General features: G+C 38.6%; 1 protein-coding gene across 4 annotated transcripts in view; it reads right to left on the reverse strand.

Moving 5' to 3' along the window:
- LOC134226680 (transcription factor AP-2-epsilon) overlaps positions 1-22,892 on the reverse strand; it is a 223,895-nt gene that overhangs the window by 148,991 nt on the left and 52,012 nt on the right. Inside the window, exon 2 of one of the 4 annotated variants that reach the window (XM_062707615.1) lies at positions 115-751. The exons of 2 other annotated variants lie outside the window; for them this stretch is intronic. In XM_062707615.1, coding sequence (XP_062563599.1) covers positions 115-159 — 45 coding nt within the window. In that variant the 5' untranslated portion in view covers positions 160-751. Of the gene's footprint in view, positions 1-114; positions 757-22,892 lie in introns of all 4 variants that reach the window. One more of the 4 variants, XM_062707616.1, reaches the window with a different exon arrangement.

Below are 22,892 nucleotides of genomic sequence, written 5' to 3' on the forward strand. Positions count from 1 at the left end.
TTCCTGCGGGCTTTCGGCCCGGTCCCTTCATTCCGCCTTTCGCACCCACCCGTTTTCGCTTTCGGCCACATAAAACATATCGAACTTGAGTTTCCGAAAAGCTTCAACACTTACCCATTGAGCGCTGGCATCGTATGAAGGAACACAACGAAACGTCATACCGCCGGTGCTTCCGACGGTGCCTCCACCGCCGCTGTACCGTGAGTTTGCTTTGGCCACTTTAGGACCGTTTCGTTAAAGTTTCACGACGACCGGCGTTTTGCTCTCGCTCTCGCGTTCCTTACTTATGCTTTGTTCGTTGTGTGAGGCGGCAATAATGCTCGTTGGCTATGTTTCGTTTTATGTTGTGGTACTCTCGCGTTTTTCGAGGTCTCTTTTCAGCGCCCACTCTCTGGGGCTTGTTATGCTTTTTGCGAGTTCGGTTGCATTTGTTTTCGATTTGCTATTTTTTATCCACTGTTCCAACCTTTTTTCCTTGCTGTTTCCAAGAGCACGCGTTCTCCGTCGGTTCTGTCTGGTCACACTCTTCGGTGTTAGTGCCGATATTTAATCCCACCGCAATGGAAGATTACAGTGATTATCATTTGCGAGAGCTACCCGCTATTATGTACTTGGCGATATCCGCTCGGTACGCAGCATAAGAAGCATCGCCCGTCGGTCTGATGGCCAGCAGCAGTGCCTCAGTTGCAGGATAGAAAATCTGCGTCTGAAGGTTGAACGGAAGGTGCGAAAATTAAGCTTTCATTGCCGTCTTACCTAGAACAAACAAAATACTTAGTTAGCAAGGTAGTTATTTGGAAGGATTAGCGGCTATTACGGTGATTACGGGGTTGTTGGGAGCGATGGGTTTGATAGCATGGGTTGTTGATCTGAGAAGCATAAACTAGAGGTAAAAGTGATTTTGAAGGCAGTAATTAAATCCTGGTCATGCTATGTTTTCATCGGTGTGAAGATTTCAATTATTCAGAACACCACCATGAATCAATAAATGTTTTATTTTGGTCAAGCGGATTTTATGGTATAATGGTTGTAACCAAAAGTGATAACCAAATCAGTGGTTCACACCTAATAGAGGCGATTCAAATATGACGTCCATCACTTCTTGAAATTTTATGAAAACCCTCCCTCCTCTGTCACGCTTTATTATATACCTATGCTGTCACAAAAACTTGAACTCTCTTTGCCCCCCGAAACCTCGAACGTCATTATCAGTTGACCCCTTTTCAGATTTCAGGTAATTTATCAATTTGTAGAATGTGCACAAATATTCAATGAATATTCACCGAATATTGACAGTTCAGAGCTGACTATGAATGTGTTTGAAAGTGAGCTGACAAGTGAAGAAAGGTGGACTTCACCAGAAAAAAATCGATTATTTTACACTGCTGGTAACAATAAAGGAAATCCACAATACTGAATATAGTATCAATGTTATAATTGAGTTACACAATTGAAAAAAGGGATTTCAAACAGACTACAGACATTTCAAGGAGAATCCTTGGGCCCGAAATGTTTCGAGTTTTTTTGTAACTTTCATATATTATAGATTTTGAATTTCAGCCTCTCTTTTCTGAAAATGATTGGATCGTGAAGAGAGAATTTATTTTTAGTTAGTAGATTTTATTTTAGTAAGTGAGACGTCTATTTTTCTGTGATTTGGGGGTAACATAAATTAACCAGGCGTCCCGGATTATGCGAAACAGTCTCAGATTTAGCTTGTCCTGCATTTCCAAAAGTCCCGGGGAAAGCATTCCTTGATGAATCTGGAGAATTTGTGTAAGCCGTAGGAAACGGGAGATCTAAAAAATCTGTAACAGATACGAAATAACAGACGAAAAGAGCACCTGGACAGTCTACAGCGTCTACTAAACTTGCACGTTTGAATAATTTTGAAATTTTGGCATTCTGAAGCATCAGAAAAAGTTGAAATGATTTGTCAGACCTTAGATGATGCAGATAACTTAGGAATTTGAAGCATTTGAATAACTTGAATAGTCGTCTAGAGAATGTGAATATTTGAAGAAATTTAGAAATTTTTGAGGTATGATAATGATCTGAATCGGAAGGATCTGAGTCAACTCCAGATTATGAAAAAATGGGATATCAGACTGTGTGTTAAATCTGGAGCGTCCTTAAATCTATAAAGATAAAGAAATCTATATCAGGAAAGAGCCTAAAATATCCGAGCATCAAAACAAAAACAATATTACCGCCTTCTGGTTGCTCAAACTGAACGCTTAACATAAGACAACGTAAAACGGACAATACACAATGGACCATTATGAGACCGATGAGTTCCACGACTGGAGAGGGAATCGAACTCTTACCTTATAATACACAACGTATTACACGTTGACGAGGTCTAGATTGTGAAACATTTCTAACAACAATATTCGGAAAATCTTTTTAAAAAATCATGGAATTTGTTTCCATAAAATCAAATTAGATAGCACTGGGTGTTGTAGGTTGATAGGAGACATTTTTTTTGTTGAACGTTTTTATATGCTTCAAAATGAATAATGCATAAGGTGTCTCGGATTGATCCAAGTAAAAGCTGAAGGTTTAAGGTGAAGCGTTGTGACACTCTAATTTCGATATAGTTGTGTCATAAAAATCATCAACCCTGGATTAGTAGTGGTACAAACTTCCAATACAATTTAAGTAAGCAAAGCATACACAATTGATTCATTTTTGAGATAATCCGGTTCAAGTAAACATTGCATGCATTTGGAATATTGCAGCCCGGTTTACACGCAGGCTTATTTAAAACAGTCTTAGTATAGGACGAATAGTTTGGTTTGATTCAGGTGAATATTAATGGATTATTGATTTAGGATCGACTGTACGTTTTAATTATATTTACTGAACAGCTACTCAGTCTTGCAATTATTACAACGAATTTTTTTTTATTTACCCGACGTTTCGACACGGGGATTGTCTCTTTTTTAGTGGAATGTGACATTGAGATATATTGTGCCTTGTCACAAAATGACAACTTTTGTGATCATTTTCCAAGGCTCTCATAGATGTGAAAAATTTCTCTGCAGTACAAATAGCAATCCAAGCATTCACCGACGGAATGCACCATAAGGCGGAAATTTTAAAAAATATCGAAGTAGCTTTCTTTCTGAAGGTATGTTTTTCTTAACCAGGCGACTATCTGGCGCGTATTTTTTTTGCAACCAAAAATGATCGGAAGAGTAGATTTTTTTATGAGCGGTACAGTATCGATTTTATCGATATTTTGCATGTTTTTACAGTAGCTCATATCGACATCACTGCCTGTTGCTGATCAATGATTGCTTGCACATGTTTCCGATGACGTTGAAACCGTCAATGACGTGAATGACGTCAATGGCATGGTGCGTTTCTGAGATAAATTTTTTCACTTTGTTCACTTGTGTATAAATATATCTTCCCTAAATCAGAGCTTTATGGATTAATCATCATTCCTGATTTACTTTTTACTTTTTACAATAAATGAAAATTTCTCGGTACTTATCGGTGTGAGGTGGTGAGTGATTGTGGAGGCAGCCATTTAGAATGTCATAGGACGAGTTGAGCACTATTTAATTTATTTGTACAACGTTTTAATCTTTACAGATACGCAATTCTACCTCAACTGTAAGGCCATCTTCAGTGTCTCGTACTTGTCCCGACTTCGAGTCAACAGGGAAATAATTCTTAAACAAAAATGGGGTAAAACAGGCCATATATATTAGGTCATTTGGTCGAAAAGGTCATTTGGCCGAATAAGACATTTGGCCGAATACGACATTTGAAGAAATTTGAGAAATTAGGAGTGAGAAGTGAGACTCACTGTGAAAAGTGAGTAGTTCGAGGTGAGTAGTGAGACTCACTTCGAGCTTCTCACTTTTACAGTGAGAAGTGAGAAATAAGGAGTGATAATGAAGACGTCTTACTTCTCACTACTAATTTCTCAATTCTCACTGTGAAAAATGAGAAGTAAGAAGTGAGTAGTGAGACGTCTCACGACCCACCCTATTTCTCACTTTTTAAATCTAGATTAACATTTAAAAATGGCGTAACAGCCAAAAATTATTCATCCTGATTTTTCGTCCACATATATAGTTGTATATGTAGACAAAGAATCAGAAGAAAAAAATTTGGGCTGTTACGCCCTTTTCAAATGTTGGTCTAGAAATGTCCTATTCGGCCAAATGACCCTTTCGGCCAAATGACCTTTCTGGTCAAATGACCTTTTCGGCCAAATTACTTTCGGCCCAATGGTCTGTTCGGCCAAACAACTTTCGGCCTAGTGGCCTTCGGCCAAATGGCATTCGGCCAAACGGTATTCCCCATACTGCCGAACTTCCAGGCTGAGTGGCATTGATGGCATCGGTTCAAGTTACCACTTCTGTCGGCACAATCACGCTCATCGCGGCGTACTGCTCAATTTAGCGAAGGTTTATCGGCCGCCCTCCGGAGGAACTTCGTCCAGCTAACGCGCAGGCAAGGGCAGTACATCATTGCCGGTGACCTGAATGACAACATGGACTACGGCTCCTAAACACGTTGCAATCGCTTTAAAAAATCATCCAGGCCAGAATTGGGGACCTCATAAATAGTGATTATTGCTCCAATAATATCGTCCGCGCCCTCTTAGACTGTGTCTGGAGATTGACAAAAATTCTAAAATTGAAACCTCGGGGGGAGGGGGTTGTTTGGGGGTTACCTTCGCTGGGGTACCTAGGACAAAAATGGGTAATGGATACATCACTGTTCCAATTAAAACTTATTTATAAAGTTTTGAAATTATTAATTATTAAACTTTGTTTTGTACATAATAAGCACGGCAATTAGTAAATTAAAGCCTAGAATAATCTTCAACGTAGTACTCCTGATTGAAACAAAACAAAATTGAATAATATGTTTTCCAACTAAAATCTAAAGGTTTGGAAGCCCCCGTTTAAGGTGCAGAAACGACTTTCTTCCGATAATCTGAGTAGCTCTGTTGCAACAGGCTTGAATTGAATTGAATTATCTTTATTTACGAGATTTTCGGCCCTAGGCCGGTTCATCTCGTGCAGAGAAAAAGCAACAGGCTTGTAAGCCCCCGTCATAGTGGCTCGTAAGCCTGCTTTTAAGAGGATCTGAAGCTTCTTTTGAAGAGGAACGATATCCTCCTTCCAAGAAGCTCAGAGATCACATTTCGAACGGTTCGGAAGCATTCTTTCAACAGGCTCGGGACCCCAATTTCAATAGGCTCGGAAACCTCCTCCTAATTTCAAGAAGCTCAGAGATCACCTTTCAAACGGATTGGAAGCATCCTTTTAACAGGCTCGGAAGACCAATTTCAAGAGGATCGGAATCCTGCTTTCAAAAGGGTCGGAATCCTCCTTTGAAGAAGCTCAGAGACAACCTTTCAAACGGCTTGGAAGCATCCTTTCAACATGCTCGGAAGTCTTTATTCAAGAGGATGGGAAGCCTTTTAAAATCCTTAAGGTCTTGTAAGAAGTTTGACGGAATTGGAAAGTTGAAATTGGAAAGTTTTACGGAATAACAAAATTATATAATATAATTATATAATAAAATTAAAAATAGGGGTACCTCAATGAAGGCAAAATATCAAAGGAGTACCTCCTAAGAAAAAAGTTGAGAACCGCTGCATTAGACAATAATGGCTTCAAGGATCGCATGATAACTCCTGCAGAAAAGGTCGCCGAAATAGCTCCCACAATCTTGGACAGTCAGTCCACACGAAGCATCCGTTGACGAGCATGCTAACAACATCCATAATTCCTAACGACTTCTCGGAGGAGTTGAAGATCTCAGCTGACGAATATCAAATCATTGAAAAACATGAAGGTCACAGGCTTCGACTGCATCTTGAATCTCGAACTCAAACACATGAGTGCTCCGTTCTTCCAGCACCTTTCACGTATCTTTAATCAAGGTCTCCGCCTCAGCTACATCCCATCGTCTTGGAAATCAACCAAACTCATCCGTCCTCTTCCAAAGGTTGTCGTCCGATTGGCCTACTCTCAGGGTCATCCAAGCTGTTTGAAAAGGCAATTCACCGCCGGTCACTTGTCTGTTACAAATTTGTCTCTAAAGCCTCTGACTCTATGTCGAAAAAAGGCATTTGACAATGTTTGGTATGATGGCTTAGTGTACAAACTACGACGCTATAATCTTTCTCCAGGGCCGTATTGTATCCTCGGGTACCTGCTTTTCAACCTGTTCACCTCACACATGTTAGAACCTTCAGAATGTGGCATTCTAGTGCCAATGGGCAATAACACTTGTTCTGTATAACCTGTGTTCCACAAAAACAAACAGAAATAAACAAGGAATAACGGTTGTTTGAAACATTTATTGCTACTTATCAATACTGTCCTAGTTGCTACTCTGTGATTGACCAGTTGACCAAATCCATTTTCAGTTTTAGCGATTGGTACAGGGTTTGCAGAAATCGCTCTTAATAGATAACGAACAACGATAAAAGAAAGGCAAAAACTGTTCCGAATTATAACAAGTTATGTTAACAAATTTATCAAACTTTATACAAGTGCGAAAAAACAGAAGCGGATAGTCAGCCCACACAGAGAAGTGATGATTTTTGCTTTGTTCTCGCTCATTTAGTGCTGGGGACCGCACAGCTGTGTAGATCTAGTTAAAATGTATTATCAGAGCCAGTGCTTTGGAGCTTTTGAAAAGAAATTGATCATAAGGTAGAGCCTCCCGAATCAGCTCTTTATCATGACATTTTGCGAACAAAATCTCTCTCGGTATGCTACAAATCGTATATTAATACAGAGATGATAGGTGAGAGACTTTCTCATTAACTTTTGGATTCAACCCTGGGAAAGATACAAAGTAGGAGAATGGAACGGGTCAGAGATTGAACACACAAACTCTATGAAGCAAAAGCGGAAGCCATAGGACTACCAAGCCCGTTTACTTTGTTTCAGTGTACGTAATTTGGCAAAAATGCATATTGCCATTTGGTTTAATGCCATTTGACATGATAAAAAATAATTATTACTTGCAAATTCACATTTGAAGCCGTACACTAACTATGTAAGGGTTATTTTTTTTCTCAAACTGAAATTTAATCAAATTCGCAAGAAACTCCCCACCTTTTGTTAAAAAGTTTTTTTTCTCAAACAATCCCCGGAGTAAGCCACAATAGAATATGTACAAACAGAGGTAACACATTTGTTAAGGACAACAACGTCAGAGTACAAAAATTGCTGCCACAATGGCCGTCCTACCCTCATCTCGCGTTTTTCCTCACACATGGACCAAATTCAAATCGACCATACTTGTATTCTACTAATCAAATCGATATTATCAGGGAACTTTTCCTTATTGCATCATAAAAGCTGCTTATATTAAAAAAAATCTTTTATTGGAATTGTCATATTGGCATATTTTGCTTGACTGTGTATGTAAAATTTATGTAAATTCATATTGAAATACTTTGAATTTTTGACTTGCAATTATACGCAATGAAATCTAATCAATTCCATCCGCCTATGCATATCTAATGAATCACTTTCAAGTTCATTGACCAACTCAAATCTTATCGTAATGCATTGGATTCTCTCCCTTCCGCCTTCATCTGGAAACCGCAAGACCAAACGCAGATGCACCATCCCGACGTCGAATGCTTATAAATAATAACGAATCCCTTCACAACACATGGAAATATGGCCTGAAAACATGAAACAAACGGACAAAATTAAAAGATTCCGCTGTCGGTAGGATACTGCCGTTGGGCCCCCATGCAGGTCTCCCCGGTCCCGTGACGTGTACGAAGCGATGACCCTAACACCCAGGAGTGAAGTGTAAGCACCACAGAAACAGAGCGTCGATCAGTAAAGCGTGCGCATGCTCGGTCATTTGCGTTACGGAGATAACCTTATCCCGCCGCCCCATCCAGCATCATCCTAACCCCAATCCAATCATACCCGGTGGAAACGGCATTTAGTTGGAGTTATGAGATGCAAAGCAGTGCGAATTGATGAAGAAGCATAACGAATTGACCATTCATAAATGGTCCTGGCTGTAACAACAGCAGCAGCGGCAGCAGTTCCATTCGCACTCGAAGGACCAAGGGAAGAGAAATATTGCAATAAAAATAAAACTATTTAAAAATACAATTTCCTGTTCGTAAAAAGTTCTGTGTTCTGTGATTTGTTTTCAATTCTCGCTGCGAGATCGTTGAAATGCAACCCAACTTTGCACAGAGGTCGGAAGTTGGGCGAAAAGCTTTTGAAATTTTTACTAAACTCTTTATGCTAAAACATGACTGTCAAGCTGCCCTAAAACTGCATCGTTCCATTTCATAAAGGTAAAATGAACGCTCTGTCATTACAGTTGGCGACAATACCAACAAAAACAGGTATTTTTGTACAACGGAAACATGTTTTTGATTTGTTCCATCTCGGGATAGGAAACCAGCCACTATGCGTACTTCTAACTAAGGTAAGCCGAGGTCGAAGCAATTCATTCAACATTTGAAACCTGCTACCAACCATTTTCCGGGTGCCCTTCGAGCAAGTTGAGGGCGAACCGAAATTGGAAAACGGGACCAAAGTTCACCTCAAGCACGAGGTTTGAAGGGTCCAGCTGTAAATGAAATCCCATCTGCCGAAATGTTTCTGATGGGCTACCCTACGATCGCTTGAACGCAGAACATCAACCACTGAGACGACTGAGGTCGATGGTGATGACGTTGCGTTGCGTTGGGCTCCGGTGCCGGCCGCGTTGCGTCATGTGCAGGGAAAACTTATTAAAATGTGAAGTACGAAATTAATGACTTTTTTATTTTCGGAAATATATAACTTTTGCCCGTTTTGACTGGGAATGGAATGGATAGTTTATTTTAAAAAAACAAGAACGGCTTCGAGTGGGATAGATAGGAACCTCGCGAAGGTAGACACAGAGTGAGAGACAGTGCGGAATGCAGAGGTCTTTGGCAAGTGAGAGCACCGGTAAAACGAAGTGCGTTCTATTCCGAGGAGAATGATAGAAAAGGATTCTTCTGAGCGAAGGAATTTTAACCGAAACGAGGCAAATTTCACCAATCACAGTTCAATCTCTGATATGAACCAGCTCAGTGGTGAATCTCAAAAATAAAGAGAAAAGTAATTATCAATGCTCGGTTTACCATTTTATACTGTTGCTTAACCAAAGTCAGCGTCTAAACATTGTTGTTGGAAAAGTTCAACAAGTACTCTTACTCCTTCTTACTGCGTTTAAGGTGAGGTTCAAATCTAATCATGTTCAGCGCAATGTTTTAGACTAGGGAGGTTCACATATTTGCTTTTTTTTAAATTCTGTTCACTTCAATAGCTTCTGTCACAAAAATGGAGAAAGAAACATGTATCGAAGTATAATGTGTGACTAACCGGCATTTGCGCAATCTCACTCACTGGCTGATACCGACTGGTCACCAAGCGAGAGAAGAAGTGACAGCTTGAAATGCTTTTCGTGTAGAGCATGCTGTTGACTCCTAATGGTGAGCTATCGGGGACGATCGTTCTTTAGTAGCATCCATGAATCTATCAAAGGCCTATGATACTATTTGGGAGTACATTGTTTAATTTGTCAATAAGTAGATCGGGTGTCGAAATCATTTTTTTTTCTAACGCCGTAAAGTCCGTGAAGGACCAAGAGGACATTTCCATATATCGATTTGCCATTCCGAAAACTAGATCGAACCTTGACGTTTGAGCCTCACTGGTTAATGATGAAGGTAGCCTGCAAATGTCAAACCTTCGTTATTCTACTAAAACAAAGGAAGAATACTTTCTCATGTTAACCTGAGTAGACGAAAATAACTCAATAATATCATATCTTGATAAGATAGCAAAATTAGGTATGGACATGATTGATATAAGAGATAAAAGATCAGACGACAATATCAATATTTTGCACTAAAATATCATGAGGATATCAAGATATGTTATTTGTAATAAGTGATCAATATCAAGTGCCATTAGTTTGTTCTTATCCCTAGCATATCTTGATATTTAAATGATATTTCGGAGTAAATTTTTGATATTGTTGCCTGTTCTTTTATCTCTTATATCAATCAAGTCCATATCATGTTTTGTTAATCTGTCCATGGCTTCTGCCCGGGAACCGGTCCAGTACGACCATCTAAGAGAGCAGGCTTGTCTTACTGGAGAACGTCATTGGACAGGCACTCTGGCAGTTGCAGAGATGCTACAGAACATGTTGACTTCTGGAAAAATGGTGTAATTGTGAATCGGATGGATCACAATTCTGCGTAGTGGGACGCCTACAGCAGCTCCTTTCTCTGCGTTTGTGGGCGTCCATAAGAAGCATGGTGTTTTTGAGGATCGGATGAATCACAATTCTACGTGATGGGAAGAATGTAGTTATTACAATCCTTAGTAGTGACTCAAAAAATTCTTCCTTCGTGTTAGTAGGACCAACGCAAGAATAATGGTGTTGTTGTGCATCGGATGGATCACAATTCTATGTGGTATATTAGTTTCTCCTCTAATTTGGTAGGACGCACGAAAAGAGAAAGGTGGCATGTGGATCGGATGGATCACAATTTTATGTAATGGGACGCTCGTATACAAGAGTATATTAGAATCTTCCTTTGCGATGGTGAGCTGTCTTCAATAAGTATGTTCTAATTGTCGATCGAATGGATCACAATTCTGCGTGGTGAATTTCCCCACTGGGACACTGGGACGTATGAAAGGTGTGATTGTGGATCGAAAAGGTCACAGTTGTGCAGGATGGAACGCCCATATACATGTCTTTTGAGTTGGTAGGACGCCACAAGAAGAATAGTGTAATTATAGATAGTATAGATCACAATTGGGTCCTAAAGCCTTACCTCGCTTATGGTTGCAAACGATAGTGCATCGGTCAAGAATATTTGAACCGATGTTATAAAAATTCTGGTAAATAACGAAATCAGTAAAAATAATATTTTTGTGTTTAAGACATTTTAAGGCATATTTTGGGCTGTGCAACATTTTTCAACGAATCAACCATCAGCCCAAAACGTCAGGCCCATATATTAACTGTCAAAGATTGAGTAAAAAGCCCTGCGGTATTTTACTAGTGCGTTTGAATCATATTATTCTGTACGTCAAACGAGACCGAAAATGTGGAGGAAGCATTTTTCATCTATTTTTAAATTTCAAATTAAACAATGTTCCTTTTGATTTCTAAGTGAAAAGAAAAACTGATGCGGTCAGGATGATTAACTTCCTCGTTCTATGCAAGAAAATCAAATATCGTTACTTCATTTTGGGACCCAATTCTGCCGTAAGAAGTATGGTGTATTTGTGGATCAGATTAAAGATGGGCGTTAAGATCCGGAACTGTTAAAATGATCCGGATCTCTTAAATAAGTGAATGATTCGTGGATAATTTTTCAAAAGATGCGATTCACCAGATCAACAGATTATTTGACCATTTGTAAATGACAAAATGAAAAGTTCATTGTTTGTAATCCAAACGCTTGTAAACAAGAAAGGGTGAAGTCATTGTAAATACGGTTTAAAAGTGAGAGCCTGAATGACTAACGCTTCATTATTTTGCATTCTCCTTGCATTTTGTTCTAAGGATCCGATCCGGTTGAAAGATCCGGATCATTAGAATGAATGACCCAGATCTGATCCGTTCATCAAAGTGATCACAGTTCTGCGTATCAGATCGCCCACAAGAAGAGTTTCTTCCTCTGCTTTGGTGGGACGTCTGCAAGAAGAATGGTGTAATTGTGGATAGGATGGATCACAATTCTGTGTGGTGGATCACCCACAACAAGAATTTATTCCTCCGTTTTGGTGCGCCGCCCGCAGAGAGAAAGGTGTAATTGTAGATTGTATAGATTACAACTTTGCGTGCAAGAAAGATCGCATGAAATGCCGTTTGGTCGAAAACCATTTGGCCCAATGCCGCTTGACTGAAGGCCACTAGGCCGAAAGTTGTTTGGCCGAACAGATCATTTGGTTGGACAGATCCTTCGGCCGATCAGATCATTTGGCCGAATAGATTATTTGGCCGATCAAGTCATTCGGCCAAACATGTCGTTCGGTCGAATAGGTCATTTGGCCGAATAGATCATTTGGACGAATAGGTCTTTTGGCCGAATTGATCATATGGCCGAGTTGGTTATTGGGCTGAACAAGTCATTCGGCCGAATAAGTAGTTCGTCCGAATATGTTATTTGGCCAAATAGGTCACTTCAAGAAACGAGACATCTCACTTCTCACTCCACATTTTGCACTTCTCACTTTTAACTGTGAAAAGTGAGTAGTGCAAAATAGTAAAACGTGCGAAGTGAGTAGTGAGACGTCTCATTACTCACTTCGCACCTCTCACTTTTAACAGTAAGAAGTGAGAAATTAGTAGTGCGAGGTGAGAAGTAAGACGTCTCACTTCTCAATTCTTACTAATAATTTCTCGCTTCTCACTACTCACTGTGAAAAGTAAGAAGTGTGAAGTGAGTAGTGAGACGTCTCGCTTCTCACTTCACACTATTCATTTTTCACAGTGAGAAGTAAGAAATGATTAGTGAGATGTCTCACTTCCCACTTCCCACTAACAATTTCTCTGAAGTGAGTTGTGAGACGTCTCACTTCTCATTTGACACTACACTCACAGTGAGAAGTGAGAAGTGAGAAATTATTAAATCAAAGTGAGAAAAGAGACGTCCCACTCCTAAATTTTCACTTCTCACTGTAAAAAGTAAGAAGTATGAAGTGAGTAGTGAGACATCTCATTTCTCACTTCGCGCTACTCACTTTTTACAGTGAGATGTAAGAAGTGAGAAATGGTTAGGGGGAAGTGAGAAGTGAGACGTCAACATGATGAAAAGCGAAGACGACCGACCTAGTGAACGGGTAATTTATGTTGTTTTTATGCCGAAAAAAGCAAATCCGCCAAAATCACCAGAATTTCGTCCAATAGAAACATTCTGGGCGATTACGAAGGGCAGCAAACAGGGAAGGACTTCAAAAAACGATAAGGATTTGAAAAAAGACTGGATGAAAGTGGGGAAAGTAGTGCAAGAGTCGAACAGCATTTGATGGGTAGCGTTAAGGTGATATTGCGCCTAAGCCCCAAAATTTTATTCCCACCTTTGGGTTTCCGCGCCGAGCACTCAACGCCAGACTCGGCGACAAGGAGATAGTCGTCAAGTTGGTACTCCTGATTTTTTGACAACTGATGTCGATTGGTTGTGTGAGTACACCGGTGTCAAAATATAGAGCTTTTAGCTGAAAATTTAATTGTCGAATGCACATTTTGACAGTAATATAGATGTATGAGGGAATAAAATATGTAAATGCTCTATCGCGGAAGCAGTCGCTGAAGGCAAGTGTCAATGATTTCAGTGACGAAACGAAAAGTTTTAATGCAAAAAGCAATAATACAATTGATCCAGTGGTTAGTTTTAAATTCACCACATGTTTTTCTACTCCACATGTTTTTCTACTCAATTTCCAACACTTAAATTTAGGGTAATCATTATCGTATGATGCTGAAATATAAGTCGATTGTGACACTTTGTTGTATAATCACCTTAAGTCTAAAGTGCTGGCGCTTAACAGCGGATATGAAATTGAATAAATCAACTTTGCAGAAAAATAGTTAATAGGTGTTCCAGTTCCAAGCATATCCGACATAAAATAAGTTTTTGGTGACTATTTTTGTCTGTTGCATCTTTCACACTCAGTTTTTATTTCTGCAGCTCGGCAAAATCCGCACAGCCGTGTGCCCAGCAAAATAAAAAACTGATATCTCGTCAAAAATGAGGTCTGTTAGCTGGGTTTCGGCAAATTATTTGCTGATTATTAGTAACTTTGACAGTTATCTCGGCGAAAAACATGTTTACTGGGGCTCGACTGTGCGAATCTTGGTAAAAGTTGAACAAACTGCTGAGATCACGGTACAAAAAATTAAGTGTGTTTGTTTTAAATAGTACAATGTGCGCTCAGTGATGAGACAATTTCAGAAAGCACGTATTCATTCCACAGCATCATCATGTTATACAAGGATGAAAAAACAACACAAATAGTAAAATTACCAAACGAAAATTCATCCTTACTAATAATATGCTAGATAATATATATAGATAATTTGTAGCTGGAATATTCACGGCTGTCGCAAAAAAGAGAAAAAGGATCTGATAAACAACGGACTGGTGCGGAAAAACATTCTAGCATGCTTACGGAAAGTCACTGTGGAAGCCTCTATTTTGGAGAGCAGAGACTACGTTTGGCATGTTTCCAAGGTTAATAAAAATCGTTCAAAAGACTTGACGCTGCTTAAACATAAAGGACTTGACGTAACCATAAACAATATCGCCGACAACCTAGATAATATCCAAATTATCGAACTAGAAATGCCAATAGAACAAAAAAAGTTCAATGATTGTTGTATCAGAGACACGACCGCATAGCGCAACTCAACGTAGACTTACGTGTAATGCTATGGTGAATGCGGGATTCAATCAACATTTTGTGCACGCTGGATGGTTAAGGCTTGTGAGTATTAAGTGAGTGTTAAGTGAGTAAGGCTTGCATTGACCAGTCTACCAGAAATGCTCAGAGCACAAAAACGTCCCGCAGCATCGCATCCCTAGAATGATCCAGTGCACAAGAGATGAGACATTCCAGACACGGTGGAACGGACAACGGTCACTCAGAGAAGAACGAAGAAAGGCTCCTCTATCACCGTATCTCTTTGACCTTTTGATCGAAGAGGTGCTACGTCGTACGAAGGAGGAATTAGGAGACCTTTTCGTAACAGACCTGGTATATGCAGATGACATATTAATCATAGCCAGAAATACACAACAGCTATTGCAATAGCTGAACCGTATAATCCCGGTACTAAACACTGAAAAACCCAAATTCTAGTCACGACCCCACTCGGAATCTCTCCACTCGAATTAAAAATTGACGGAGTGGTATATTCAACTGCGAAGGAAATCGACTATTTAGGTGCCGTTACTACTGAAAATTTATGTCGACTCAAAACGATGAGGGCACAGTGCAAGAAAAGAATGCTGCTGCAATTTCTGAAATCTGAGAAAGTACCATAATCCGGGGAACATTGATCATTTTGACATAGAATTACGTCCTTCGGTAAGATAGGGGGGTCATTCCAAAGTTTCAAATTTGGGACCGTCACGAAAAGAGGTCAGGAAGTACCTACGAGCCAAGATTCTTTACAACTATTGTAAACAATTGATTCAATGCGTTTAAATATTGAACAAATCAATTTCACCAGCTAATGTTGAAATTGCACTTTAACAGTAAATTGCCTTCATTTCGGCTATTAGCCATTCGGCATGAACATGCATAAACTGTTGATGATCAAATTTTGCACTATCGCACTATACGTAATTCTACGTTCAATTAGCAGTCGTACCTTTGATACAAACGAAAGGGAAAGTTTGATTTGCCGAAAGGGAAAGGGATAAGCTTTGTGGCGGTTACTAAAGAAACATCCACGTGAAAGTCCTCGACAGCATACTTCCTCAATTTTGTGATCATGATCAAACGGGGGCACGTAGAAAAATTTTGCATTCTTGATGGCTTCGGATTATAATTGAAATATGGCCGACTTGTCATCCTAATATTTTATCAGCGTTCCCTCAATTGTTAATCAAAAGTTTTTTCGATCCTGCCAATGAACGAGTATGTATCTAATGGGGAAGGGTCATTTGGCCGAAACCTATTTGCCCGAATGCCACTAAGCCGAAAGTTATTTGCTCATTAGGCCGAAGGGTCATTTGACCGAAAGGGTCGTTTGGCCGAAAGGGTCATTTGGCCGAATAGTTCATTTGAAAAGTGAGAAATTAGGAATGCGAAGAGAGACGTCTAACTTCTCACTCTATATTTTTCCCTTCTCACTGTAAAAAGTGAGAAGCGCGAAATCAGTAGTGAGACTTCTCACTACCCACTTCACACTACTCACTTTTCACATTGAGAAGTGAGAAATGAGGAAAGAGAAATGAGACGCCTCACTGCTCACTCTTCATTTTTCTTCTCTTTTGGCAGCGAGAAGTGAGAAATGAGGAGTGCGAAGAGAGACGTCTAACTTCTCACTTTTTATTTTTCTCTTCTCACTGTAAAAAGTGAGAAGCGCGAAATAAGTAGTGAAATGTCTCACCACCCACTTCGCACTACTCACTTTTCACATTGAGAAGTGAGAATTGAGGAAAAAGAAGTGAGACGGCTCACTACTCACTCTTCATTTTTCTCTTCTTACTTTTGACAGCGATGTGCTATACACGCATCGACCCAAAACATCTTTCCCTCGTAAATCAGCACTAGCAATAAAATGCATATTATGTTTTGTTACAACCGAATAGGTCAGGTCCGCATGAGCGCGAACGATGGCCTCGGTGCAACATGCGTAAGCAGTTTGCATCGAGGCACTCGAGTGCGCCACATGTTTTGCTGATTGGCTAAGGATCAAGTTTCAACCCAAAAGCTATAACCGAAATATTGTCACCGCCGTCCCAGGCGTCTATCCCTTTCTAGCACAGTATGTAAATTGTAACCGATTGATTGGAAAATTAAATAAAAAGGAACCCAGGTTCCAAACCCAGAACATTCTGGTTCTGACCACAAGACTATGTGTTTCAATGCATTTCGATACATACCGAAACTACTTTAGCAATCTGAATTTCAGACACTGCTAACCATAGGCTATGTTATGGCGACCAGTGACTTAGTAACCTGAATACAGTACCACGATTATTTCGCGCGCGGTTCTAACAGTAAAAAAAAAAAGTTCTGTAAGTGAAAAAGTTCTATAAGTGAAAAATTCTATAAGTGAAAAAGATCTATAAGTGAAAAAGATCTATAAGTGAAAAAAGGCACGCCGGTCGTATATATATATATATATATATAAAAAAGTGTGTATCCAGTGCCGAAGATGGGATGGTTCTCGAGTGACGAGATCATCACCAATAACGCAACCTGTCCCCCGCAAGACAATTATCACTTGACACAGGCAATAGCGCTCTGCGTACTAGCAGGTATTGCTGTTGCATACCTAGTGATAAAGGCTATAATAAAGGCGAACAAACATCACACAGTAAGAGTGGTTGAAAGAGCGGCTCGCGTGGCCAGCATCAACACAGTTTAAGTGTGGACACCCAACAGCGCAAGTGACTACTATGATTATGCGCAAGTGATTTTTAGTGAACCAAAGAACTGCAGATGATAAAGCCCCGCAGCAAGAAAGAAGTGCATCGATAGAGAAGATAAGAAAATTGGTTTCGATAGAGGTTTGAAGTCGAAGAAGATTTTTAGTATTACTGATCATAACGGTCAATTGATGTTCTCGATGCAGTGGAAAGATTCGGCCAACGTGAATCCCGCGCTGGTCAAGAAGACAAAGTGAACGTGATATGTTAGAAAAGTGTTCGATATGGCAGAAATGTTGAAACTAATTAACGAGATATTTGCGAAACGAGACAATGGGACAATATCCATAACGAACTCTCGATTGTCTAAGCAATTTCTTCAGCTACTAATCAAAGAAGAATTTGTCGAAGTGCAAAAAGTAGCGTACAATAAATACAAAATCAAGAAAGTGATGGTCAACAACATAGTGGTGGTCGATCGAAGACCAATGAAAGCGAAGTCCGTTCTAGAATTCGCAAGTGAGGTTCTGCCGAGCATCACTGGAGCAGTGGTGATATCTACAAACAAGGGCCTGATGACGCACCGAGAAGCAGCCAGCATCAACGCAGGAGGACGCATACTGGCGGTAATTTATTAAGGTGGTGAGTCGAAAATATTTTTTTCTCTAATAAATTTGTGACATGTCCAAAGAAGAATTAATAATTATTGTAGAAAGTGTTAACAAAGAATTTCAAAATCTAAACAAGAATAAAAATCGTCCTAGGTCAACCGAAAATGTTCAAGAAAAACTCAGAAGCTAGTTAATCTACTAAAAACTTATAAAATAATTCTAACAAAACTAGAGAGTTCTCTTTCAATTAATGAGTGGAACAATGAGTGTTTGAAATACGCAGAATTAAAAACTACATTCCAATCTTGTATAAAAATTCTCAAAGAGTCCAAGTTAATCAAAAATCCAAATCGTTTTAAATTAGCTGTTAAATCCATTATCAATCAAAATCGTTTAAGTAAACTCATCAAAATGCCTACCGTTGACATTAAGTTAGGGACAGCCCTGGTCCAAACTTATGATGGAAATCCTGATAATTTAAATGCGTTCCTAGACGCGGTAGATTTATTCAAATCTACAACAGAAACGGAATTTGAAGCGGCAACACCCGCGCAAAAACAAGTAGCAGGGAAACAATTTTCAAATTTGTTAAAACACGTCTCACTGGGGTTGCTCGCCAAGCAATTGGAGGAGCAATAGATCTTGATCAAACTCTTATTAATCTGAAGGAACAGTGTGCGCCAAAAATCAACTCAGACAACATAAAGGCAAAATTGATTGCCTTGAAACAAAAAGGATCCCTAGATGATTTTTGTGAACAAGTTCAAACTTTAACGCAAAAACTTTCAAATTTGTATGTAGAGGAAAAATACCAGCCGACAAAGCTAACCAGATGGCCACAAAGAGTGGTGTGGAAGCTTTGATTGGTGGAATATCTAACCATGACACGAAACTTATTCTCAAAGCAGGTACGTTTACAAAAATAGTTGATGCCATACAAAACTACAGGAAAATGATAATGGAGAAAAAGTCGTTCACCAAACGGTATGCAAGCACAAGTTTACATTGCAAAAATAATCATTTTCAACGTGGACGTGGTCGTGGTAGATTTACCAACGACCGTGGAAATTTTCTTCAAGTTACAGACAATATTCCCATCCACCTAGACAAATCAACAATGGATCGTCCTGATTTTCGAATTTCCGAGGTAATTACAGCCGAGGACAAAATTTTAATCAGAGAGGACAATGGAGTAGGGGACGAGGAAGGTATGAATCGTCTTCATACCCTTCCACGTATTTCATGCAACCAATACAACAAACCGCACAACCAGTTATGCAACAATCCCAACAGGTACCACAACCCATCTACCAACAACAACAACAGCAACCAATACAAAACACCAATTTTTTAGGAACACAGTTTGGTCGGCATTTACCATAAATGCCTCGACCTCTAATTATGTTATTTTGAATATAGATTTATCAGAAACTCAGTGTAATTTTATTATTGACACAGGATCTGATATATCTGTCATCAAAAGTCAAAAAGTAAAACCTAGTCAAATTTATTATCCCGAAGAAAAGTGCATCATATCAGGTATAGGTGATGTAGGAATTCACTCTTTAGGTAGTACCTTCGCTAATATAATAATTGATGGTATACAGCTTCAACAAAAATTTCATATAGTCCAAAATGATTTTCCAATTCCAACAGATGGAATCATTGGAAGAGATTTCTTATCAGATTATAAATGCAAAATCGACTATGAACCATGGATTTTATCATTTACCATAGACAACCTACCCATTTCAATACCTATTGAAGACAATTTTCAAAACAAATTTTTCTTACCTCCACGATATGAAGTTACCCGTTACATTCCAAATCAAACTTGCAAGAGGATATGGTCGTACATTCACAAGAAATCCAACCTGGAGTTTTTTGTGGAAATACGATTATATCAGCTAAAGAACCAATACTTAAATTCATTAATACAACCAATAAAGCAGTTTATGTTGCATATTCAGATTTCAAACCACACATGGAACCACTTAGTAATTTTCAAATAATACCACACAAAAATTACTCAATTGATAAAACCATTCGGCGAAACAAAATTTTGAAAAATTTGGATACTCAACATCTTACTCCACATGCTAAATGTGAACTTGAAAAATTAATTATTCAGTACGAAGATATTTTTAACATGGAAGACGAAAAGCTGTCAACCAATAACTTTTATACACAGAACATAAGTCTTACTGATAATGTTCCGGTATACATACCAAATTACAAAACCATTCATGCCCAAGGTGAAGAAATCGAAAAGCAAATCCAACAAATGTTAAATGACGAAATCATCGAACCCTCAGTTTCGTCATACAATTCCCCAATATTACTTGTACCGAAAAATCGAACAATTCTGATAAAAATGGCGATTAGTCGTAGATTTTAGACAATTAAACAAAAATTATGCCCGACAAATTCCCACTACCAAGGATTGAAAGTATTTTGGATCAACTTGGTAGAGCAAAGTATTTTAGCACGTTGGATCTGATGTCAGGTTTTCATCAGATCCCCTTGGACAATAATTCAAAAAGATTTACTGCATTTTCTTCCAACTCTGGACACTATCATTTCAAGCGATTACCATTTGGATTAAATATTAGTCCAAATAGTTTTCAAAGAATGATGGCTATTGCTATGGCAGGTTTAACACCTGAACGTGCATTCATCTATATTGATGATATTGTTGTTATCGGATGTTCTTTAAAGCATCATTTATCTAATTTAGCATCAGTATTTGAACGCTTGAGAAGATACAACTTAAAATTAAATTTATCTAAATGTAAATTTTGAGAACCGAAGTGACCTATCTGGGTCATAAAATAACAGATAGAGGCATATTGCCAGATGACAGTAAATTCGAAGCCATTAAAATTATCCCATACCGAAAATGCCGATGAAGTGCGACGATTTGTTGCTTTTGCAATTATTACCGCAGATTTGTCGAAAAATTTGCTGATATTGCTTATCCACTAAACCAACTATTGAAGAAAAATGCTACTTTTAAATGGACCGACAATTGTCAAAACGCATTTGATCTGTTAAGACAGCATTTGATGTCACCAAGATTATTGCAATACCCTGATTTTTCCCAAAAATTCATATTAACTACAGACGCTTCCGATATTGGATGCGGAGCCGTGTTGTCTCAAGTTTCAGAAGCAGGTGATAGACCTATTGCTTTTGCAAGCAAAACGTTCACACCAGCCGAGAAAAATAAACCTACTATATTAAAGGAACTTATAGCCATACACTGGGCCATACATTATTTTGAGGCTTATCTGTATGGAAGACGTTTCACAGTACGTACAGATCACAGACCTCTTGTGTATCTGTTCGGAATCAAAAACCCACATCAAAATTGACTCGAATTCGTATCGATCTTGAAGGATTCGATTACGATGTTGTATATATAAAAGGTAAGGAAAACGTGGCAGCTGACGCATTATCGCGGATAGCTACTACGTCTGATGAATTAAAAAATGTAATATATTATTAGTTAATACAAGGTCTATGCCCCGAAAGGTACAAAATTCTAGTAAAAATAATTTAGCTAAAATCAAGAATGACAAAACTACTATTGAAAATAAGGAGACTGATCACCTCTATGCATATGAAACTGAATGCCCTACGGAGACTAGAAAATGATGAAGCTGTGCACAGCCGTAGTGGACAATACTCTGAAATTTATAATATTGAAAATAATTGCAAAACGATTGTTGCACAAGTGCATCAAGACGTTAGAAATGGAAGTCACACATTCGAGTGTGCTCTCCCAGAAATCGAAAAAATTATGAAAAATTAAACGCGAAAAATTAGCGCTGTCGACAAACGATTATATTTTAGCATGGTACCATTGAACTTATTCAAAATGATTGCAAATAAAATTTTGAAAACTCTAAAATAGTAATTTACAAAGAACCTTTCTTCGTAAATAACCCTAATGATATACAAACTATTTTAAATAATCACCATAACTTACCTGTCGGAGGTCATGTAGGTCAACATCGTTTGTACCTCAGACTTCGCGAAAAATACAAATGGCACGATATGAAAGGTCTATTGCTCAATTCGTTAAGGCCTGCGAATTGTGCAAAAGAAATAAGATTATCAAGCATACAAAAGAATCAATGATTATAACAACAACTCCATCAAAGGCATTTGAAGTAATATCCATAGACACTGTTGGACCTTTACCCAAGTCAAATAAAATAACCGTTATTGCATTACAATCCAATGCGATCTCACAAAGTACATAACCATAATCCCTATTCCAAACAAAGAAGCAAACACCATAGCTAGAGCGTTAGTCGAAAATTTTATTTTGACGTTCGGAAATTTCCTCGAATTGCGTTCTGATCAAGGTACTGAATACAACAATGAAGTACTCGAACAGATTAGCAAATTACTCCAAATCAAGCAAACATTTTCAACACCATATCACCCACAGTCAATTGGTTCATTGGAGAGAAATCACAGATGTCTCAATGAGTATCTGCGATCATTCACCAATGCGCACCAATCAGATTGGGATGATTGGATAAAATTTTACGAATTCTCGTACAACACAACCCCCCACACGGACCATAGTTTCACCCCATTTGAGTTGATATTTGGCAGAAAAGCTAACCTTCCCCAAGACGTATTAGAAAACAGTAACGAACCAGTTTATAACTACGAGTCTTATAAAAACGAATTGAAATTTAAGTTGAGCCAATCTCACGAATTAGTAAAGCAAAAACTATTAGACCATAAATATCAAAGAAAACAGCAATATGATAACAACCCATAACAATCCCATTTCTGTTGTGATTAATGACATAGTTTATCTAAAAAATGAAAACAGGAGCAAATTAGATTCCTTTTATCTTGGACCATATAAAATAATAAAAATTGTAGAACCAAATTGTGAAATCCAACACATACTTTCAGGAAAAACTACAAATATACACAAAAATAGATTAATCAAAGCATAAATTAGTTTGTTTATATAACTTTAACTAGAGTCCCACCGAGCCTAACCTCACACAAAAATAATAAATTCAAAAATAAGTAAAATGATGAGGTAGGTGAAAGTTCCCAGCTTTATGCTGAGGAGTGCAAAATTCGGTTAGTCTAGATATAAAGTGAAAAGTAGTGTTAGA

This window comes from Armigeres subalbatus, chromosome 3 (genome assembly GCF_024139115.2).
Source record: "Armigeres subalbatus isolate Guangzhou_Male chromosome 3, GZ_Asu_2, whole genome shotgun sequence".
NCBI classification, from domain to species: domain Eukaryota; kingdom Metazoa; phylum Arthropoda; class Insecta; order Diptera; family Culicidae; genus Armigeres; species Armigeres subalbatus.